The sequence below is a fragment of the Lolium rigidum genome, chromosome 5 (genome assembly GCF_022539505.1).
Source record: "Lolium rigidum isolate FL_2022 chromosome 5, APGP_CSIRO_Lrig_0.1, whole genome shotgun sequence".
In the NCBI taxonomy this organism is placed as follows: Eukaryota; Viridiplantae; Streptophyta; class Magnoliopsida; order Poales; family Poaceae; genus Lolium; species Lolium rigidum.
In genome coordinates, this window is record NC_061512.1 from 40,481,694 (window position 1) to 40,489,648 (window position 7,955).

A 7,955-nucleotide genomic window follows, 5' to 3' on the forward strand; every position below is an offset into this window, starting at 1 on the left:
TGTTAGATCAATGCTCTTTTGTTTACATCAAGTTTGACATCTCTTCATAGACCATTGCCATTTTTTATTTACTATAGACAATTACGAGTCCAAAAAAAACACAACAACGTTGAATTATACACGAAAACCACTGAACATTTTGTTTGCTGGTTCATCCAGTAACTAGAATCCGTAGAGGTCGACCAAATGCACTATGGGTGTAACCGCTAGGTTTAGATGTGCTCACACAATAGTACTATCTATTGTGCGGAAAATGGAGTAATATCGTACATATAAGGAGATTCAACCATTACTATGGCGCACTCGGACCAAAGTTAGTGAAAGAAGTTCAAATTCTACTTTTTATAAAACTAGTTGTATGTCTATCTACCATGTCACACACATTTGAATATGATTTCAAATTCAAATCCATCAAATATGTAGACAGACTGACAAGTCGGCCCACTAAGTTATTGGCCCCACATGTCAGCGAGCCACATTGCACCACACCAAACGCGACCACACCCCAAGTCATCCGCCGTGTATTAAACCCCGACACCCAAACCCTAGCCTTCCCCCTCTTTGATGCTCTTCGTCCCGCGCCAAGTCAGACTCGCCTCCCTCCCCGCCGCCGCCGCCATGGCCAAGGAGGAGGCCAAGAAGGAGAAGAAGAGCAAGAGCAAGGCTGCCGCTGCCAAGGCCTCCCCCGCCCCCGACGCGAGGGTCCTGGCCGCCGTTGCCGCCTTCCTCGAGTCCAGCGGCCTTCCCCGCACGCTCGCCGCCCTCCAATCCGAGGCCAACCTCGAGGTATGCCACCGCACTCCGACACTCTCGCGCTCTCGTACGCGTATGCATCTGCGTGCCGTTGTTGCCATTTCGGTGCAAGATTATCAAGCCGACTTTGCTGTTCCCAGGGAGACTCTTGGAGGTCATCGCCGGTGAACCTGGCAGAGGCGATTTCCAAGTTGTTGGGCTCAAGGTACCTAAATCAGTCCGAGTGACTCCTCAGTATTGTATAAATTGCTTCTGCTGGTGAAGCTATATCCCCGAGAACTACTGTATTCTTATTGCAATCTGGTTTTGTCATGCAGCAGCAGCTCTGCTCCAGTTTTCGTCTTTGCGGCAGGCACCGAGCAAGGTAGCAACATACTTGATCGTTACGAGGCGTTCTAGTTTGGCGTAACCTTGTAATCATCCCCTTTTGATTGGTGCTCACCTGAATTTGTTGATGCAGAGAAAGCTGCTGATGCCGTAGCTGAAGAGAAAGACGCCGGCAAGAAAAAGAAGAGCAAGAAAGGCGGTGCTGAAGTTATAGAATCCGAGAGCAAGCCAAGTGAGCCTTCTGCCCCTGAAAAGCCCATTGAAAAGGAGGAGGATGAGACCAAAGAGAAGAAACGGAAGAAGAAGAAGGATAGCTCGTCAGCGGGGGATGATGCTGGTGGCGAGGCAATTGCAGTAGTGAAGACTGAGGATGATCTGAAGCCTGATGGCAAGAAAAAGAAGAGCAAGAAACAGGACAAGGATGAGAATGTTGAAGCTAGGCTGGAAAAGGTGGAGTTAGCGGTAAAAGCCAAGTTTGAGGCTGCAGGGAAACTTAAGGATGATGGCAAGAAATCCGGAGAGGAAGAATCTAAGGGTCAGAATGATGAGGCGGACAAGAACGGTTTGGGCGATGGTGCTCCTCTGGATAAGGGGAAGAAAAAGAAGAAGAGTAAATCTGCTTCAGAAACCGCAGATAAGGCTGATGCAGGAACTGCACCTACCGAGGTTGAGGTGAAACCTAATGGTGTCAATGAAAATAGTGTTGATGTAGAAAAAGGGGAAGATGTCAAGGAGAAGAAGAGTAAGAAGAAGAAAAAGAAGTCGGGTTCTGAAGAAAATGTTCTGGTAGAAGATAAACAAGTAGCAGAGAAAGATTCAGCTCCCAAACCTGATGATGATAACAAGACTGAGATGGACATTGAGAAGGGAGAGGAGGATGGGAAGGCTTTAACTGACGATGCAGTTATTAGTAAGAAGAGGAAACTAGAAGAAGATATCGCTGCCACTGAAGATGATGTGAAGGAGCCCAGCGCCATATCAAAACCGAATAAAAGGCAGAAGCTTTCATCTGAGGTATTTCTACCTTTCCATTTGTGTGTGCTGTTTTCTGCATCTCCAAGTGCTTTGTATTGCTTGTTTGGTTTAATCACCATGGGAGGCGAAAGCTGTTAACCAGAATTATCGGTAGTTCTGACTTTCTGTTACATGAAGCCTTATTTAGTTTTCTATATTATGATATTTAGTTAGTAAATTAAATCTATAAATATTATGTTCACACTAAGTCTGTGTGTCATTGTATTATTATAGACATATTCCTTTCTAGCACACTAAAAATATGTTTCAGTTAGAAGTTACTGGTAAGTAAAATATCAAGTGGTACTAACTTTAGAATGATTTTCTACAGCTTTTAGGATATGCTGAGATGTTCCTACTTTGACTTTTGATCTTTATGATAGAAATTTGCCAGCAATTTAATCGACATCATCATCATTACTTGATGCAATAAGCCTTTCATTTGTCATCATCCTCTGAGTAAATTAAATCTATAAATATTATGTTCACAATAATTCTGTATGTCATTGTATTATTATAAACTTATTATTATTATTGCTTTCTGGCGCACTAAAAAATATGTTTCAGTTAGAAGTTCTGGTAAGTAAAATATCAAGTGGTACTCCCTCTCTCCCATAGGAGGTGGTGTATAAACTTAGTAAAAAAGTTAATGTTTTCAAACTTTGACCAAATATATTGAACAAAATATCAACAACTATAATATTAATGAAGTATGTTATGAAAATATATCTTATGATGAATCTACTGACATTGGTTTGGTATTACATATCTTCGTATTTTGGTATATGTTCTTGGTCAAACTTTGAAAACATTTACTTTTTTATCTAACTTTAGGATTATTTTCTACGGCTTTTAGGATATGCTGAGATTGTCCTACTTGGACTTCTGATGTTTGTAATTTAATCTACATCATCATCATGGCTTGATGCAATAAGCCTTTCTTTTGTCATCATCCTCTGAGTATTGATAATATTGTACTAGTTTACCTGATATCTTGAACTTAAAGACTGTACAGTCCGATAATTGGCAAGATCCTGATTATTCATGTCATGTTCATTCACTGCAGCCTAAAACTGTGATTGCATTCCAACGGGTGAAGCTGGATGATGTTAAATTTGCTGATGAAAGACTACAAGATAATTCATATTGGGCCAAGGTACTTCTGTTAGTAGCTATATGTCTGAGGTTTATTGATCATATGCTTGTAGAAATTTGAACATTTCTCAATGATGCTAAACTTGCTTGGTTGATCTGTACTTATTTCCTCACAGGGTGGTGCGGACTCTGGGTATGGTGCGAAGGCACAGGAGATTCTTGGGCAAGTTAGAGGAAGGTTAGAGTAGCTCTCAGATCCTCCTCAGGATTTACTGAATGCCTTTACTGTTGAACATGTTTTCATGATAGTTGCTCAATTCTCTTTGCAGGGGCTTTAGACATGAGAAGACCAAGAAGAAGCGTGGAACCTACAGGGGTGGAAACATTGATTTCCAGACCCACTCGGTTAAGTTCGCCAATTCAGACGACGAGTGACTGCTTTGCTGCTGCAAGTTATCCCACATTTCCCTCGGTCCAGTCTCTCTGAAAGGAAGAAGCGAAGGCACACTGCAGTGAAGAAGGAAAAAACATTAAATTGTTGGTATTTTGCCCTTTCTGTTATGCTGCATGCCCTGCTAAGTCGTCAGAATTTTGTATTGGACTGATCAGTGAGATGTACCATTTTTTGCTATGCTAATGCGAAATGAAACATTTCTACATAGTATCATGTTATTTGAGGCATACCTGCACCTGTCCCTGAATTATTGTTAGTACAGAGTTCACTCTTTTACCATGCAGAAAGTGAAAAGCTATCTATCCCTAATTTACTGTTAGTTTAAAAGTACTTCACATCACCGGAAAGAGCAAAGCTATCTTTTCCCAATTGAGGCTGTTATTTTACAAACAGGATATATTCTACTGTATTTTGTATATATTTATAAAGGAGACGAGGGATTTTTTTAAAGGTTAAGTACGAGATATATATATATATATGTTTTTAAGTTTACAAGAGGATATAATTGAGCATCGTGCATTAGCTAAACTAGCTGCACGGACTGTTGGGCCAGGCCAGTAAAGGCATCACATGCTGCTCCCATGTATATGATGGGCTAGACCATGGCCGACATTTTATTTTGGACTTTTGCTGCAGTATCCCCTCCAAATTTTATTTTGGACTTTTGCTTCAGTGTTCCCCCTCAAAACTTTATTTTTATAAGGCTCTCATTCCCCCCTCCCTCCTTTCTCTAAGAGCTCCTCGGCCACCTCGAGCCTCTCTCCCCCTCCTCTCCGGCGGTTCGGTCGGCCAGAGACGACAGGGGAGAGGGGCTTGGCCTCCTCTGTATAGTTTTAGGGATATATTTCTAGGATTTACCCATGTGGAGTTTGGCAAGATGCCATGGGGATTTCAGGTATTGAGGTGTTCGAGCTCCTCGTGGTGGCGTTTGGTGGCGGCGTGCTTGCTCTTGGTGCTCCAGCGGGAGGAGTCGGAGGTGAACACGGCGACGCCAAGATCCTCTTCAATAAAGCTTGATTTGGGAGTTCATCAACGGGGGACCCAAGCCGGCTTCTTTGCCATCGAGGTGATGGTCACAACTGGAAGCTTCGTTCTATTCTCCTTTGCAGATCTGTGGTGCGGCGAGTTCATCAACGAGGGACCCAAGGCGGCTTCTTTGCCTTGCCCCCGATTTCCTTGGCAGGCGGCCCTCGTCCAGGAGCTCAACCTCCTCTGGAGGCTCTCTTCTACCTTGTGCTGGAGATTGCCATTGCTTTTTCTCCAAGTGGTTCGTTCCCGGAGGCGTTGAGATGGCCGGTGCGGTTGAATCTTCGTCGGTATGGAGAGCACATCGAGCTACTTCCTCTTCGATCTCGGCGCTCTGCGCCTGGAGGTCGCCGGCGTGCGGTGGAGATGGTGCCTGAGCACTGGATTGCTTTTTACTCTTTGTTGCTAGGGTCCTTTTTGCAAATTTTGTTGCCCGTACTTCAAATTCTAGGTTTTCCAGGGCAGTAGAAGCAAAAGGGCAACGATGTAATTTCTGTACCCACACTGCTAGTAATGGATCTTCCAGGCCTTTCGAGGCCATACTTGTTAAAGAAAAGAAAAAAAACTTTATTTTGATCTTCCATGGGCGATCCTTCCATTCGCCAAGCCCATTACCCATGACAGCCCACAAAGGGCCGAGTCCACACAATGGTCAAAACTGCAGTCTGCAGAGAAGATAGACGGAGAACGAGAAGCAGATCTCCATGTTGCTCTGAAGTGAGTGCCTGCTGCCTGCCATAATGACCACAGCAACATTGGAACAAACTCCATGATAATGATGATGATTGTAGCATCAACATTGAGTGGACTGGAGACTGGATATGCCAATCTTTGAACCTGACCCAATTCAAATGCAGTCAAGATAAACTTGAGCTGATTCCACTGAAACTGGTACACTGCTGCTCCAAAGCAGTGCTCCACTCAATCCATGCCAGCCATGGTGGTCAAGATCCTCCCAGACCAAACCCAGGCAGGAGGAGATGTGCCAATGCAGGAACCTAGTAGTAGCACAGTAGCTAGCAGCCCAACACCGAACCTATGACCTGACCTATGGAGACCTAAGATAGGTCACCTCCATGGTGTCCTATATTGGCATGCTGCCTGTACTGTAGCCATGCCCATGCCTGGCCTGCCCCCTGGAAGAATTGCCTTGCTTGCATGGATCGGCATGCATGCAAATCGCTGAAAATTAAAATATTTTTCTTGTTTTCGAACATAGATTTTTCTTTCTTGGGTTTAGAACATGATGGACTAGATAGTGCATATGCTTTGTGAAGCAGAGAGAGTGAGAGCTGGAGCTCATCATGTGAAGAATCGAATGGGCTGAAAGGGCAGGGTCTTGACACGTACTCAATGCTACATGTTGCTCCATGTATTTCTACCTGTCAGAGATCTATTTTGGGTTTCACAAAAGAGGAATCAGGTTGTTTCCTTCTCTGATGTGGACTGATCCCATCCCATTCTGCTTTCATCTGTTTCCATATATCTATTTTAATGACTGAATTAGTACAAATGATTGAGCTAAATAAACAGTTCCAAGTGAGAATACAGTGATCTGATGCTTGCAACAATTGAAGTAAATGCATGCGCAAGTACAGTGCAACGTTTGCCTCATGGCAAAATGGGTTTGGAAAATCATGAGTGGCGCCCAGGGCTTGTGGGTGGATATCATTCGCGGCAAATACCTGAACGGTAGAGATATCTGGGTAGACTCGCACCCAAGAGGATCACAATTCTGGAACACGCTACAGAAGATCAAGCGAGTGCTCTGTTTGGGGACAAAGCATCAGGTGGTGAGTGGGACGTCGACCCGGTTCTGGCACGATTGGTGGTTAGGACCGAGACCATTTCGGGACAGATTCCCAGCCCTTTTCGCCATTACGGCAGACCCAGAGGCCTCGGTGGCGCAAGCCGCGGCCACCGGGTTTTGGGACATACCCCTGCGCAGGGAACTTGGTAGGCTTGAGCACAGGGAGCTCATGGACATCAGGAGGGAGCTCCAGACGGTGGGTCTGAGGGCCGGGCAGGATGCGATCCGGTGGGCTCTCGAACCATCTGGAGAGTTCTCCGTGCGCTCCCTTTACCTCAGGTTATGCCAAGGCACGCCACGGAAACACTACGGAGTGCTTTGGAGGATCGCTGTCCCTCTCAAGATCAGGATCTTCCTCTGGCAGCTTGTGCGTAAACGCCTTCCCTCCAACGACAATATTCGTAGGAGGAGGGGGCCATCTTCGGGGAGATGTGCCCTTTGTGGAGAGATGGAGGACACGAACCACATCTTCTTCACTTGCGTCCTTGCCAAATTCTTGTGGAGTGCGGTGAGGGAATTACTGCATTGTACTTGGAACCCCACGTGTTTGGCGGACGTCTATCGGCTGCTCCAACCGTGCAGAGGCCAAACTAAACGGGTCTACTGGATTAGCTGTGCGGCGTTGTGCTGGACCCTGTGGAACATTAGAAACAAATTTTCCATCGAGGGGCGTTTCCCTAGTCAGCCTGCTGATTGCATATACAAAATGTCTCTTTATCTACAGGTGTGGAAGCAAGTGGCTAGGAGACAGGACCGTGAGGCGGTGGAGCTGACCATTGACAGACTGCGCGAGCTCCACACTTCCTCCAGGATGCAGACATAGCATTCTTAGCTGTCATTATCTTATCGCGTTATCTGGATTATGTTCATGTCTGTGTATGTGTGTTCTCCATATGTTGGGGCATATGGATGTGCTGGAACGTGAACCATGTTATCTTTCGCATTACCGGTGTGAGTTGTATCTTGAACCTTCGGTTGTATGGTGTGGCTTCATTAATTTAAAGCCGGGCTCTGCTCGAGCCTTCAGTCTAAAAAAAGTACAGTGCAACACAACCATTTCTTTTATATCATTCAGGAAGTACCGCAAAGATGAAAGAATCCATTCAGACTCTGAAGAACTGTTTGCAACAATGTAAAGAAAGTGTGAAGAATCCATTCAAACCCTGAAGAACTATTTGATCTGATCCCTCTGCTGCTGGCTTGGGTGTACCTCACACACACATCACCAGTCACCATAACTTCTGCCACAGTAATATAACACGAGGAGGAGAGGCTTCACCTGCTGCTGCATGCAAGAGCAAGACTGCCACTACTATAGCTAGATTGAGTGGGGTTTCCAACATGTATCTACAAATGAAGACGTACACCTTTTGCAGATCTTTTTCTCTTGGATTGCAAGCAAGCCAAAGACAGGGCTGGCTGGCTGACACTATGCAAGACTGTGCCGCCCCAAAATTCATGATCACATCTGCTGCC

General features: G+C 45.2%; 1 protein-coding gene across 2 annotated transcripts; it reads left to right on the plus strand.

The window, feature by feature from the left end:
* Positions 1-564: 564 nt before the first annotated feature.
* Positions 565-3,893, plus strand: LOC124652727 (suppressor protein SRP40-like). Of its 2 annotated transcripts, none has more exons than XM_047191770.1 (7): positions 565-786; positions 894-958; positions 1,071-1,117; positions 1,214-2,094; positions 3,161-3,250; positions 3,366-3,427; positions 3,519-3,893. In XM_047191770.1, exons 1-7 carry the CDS (start codon positions 565-567, stop codon positions 3,622-3,624), a joined length of 1,473 nt encoding a protein of 490 aa, XP_047047726.1. In that variant the 3' UTR covers positions 3,625-3,893. The 2 variants fall into 2 exon arrangements, with proteins under 2 accessions (XP_047047726.1, XP_047047727.1); XM_047191771.1 differs by having other exon boundaries at positions 1,074-1,117.
* Positions 3,894-7,955: the final 4,062 nt, after the last annotated feature.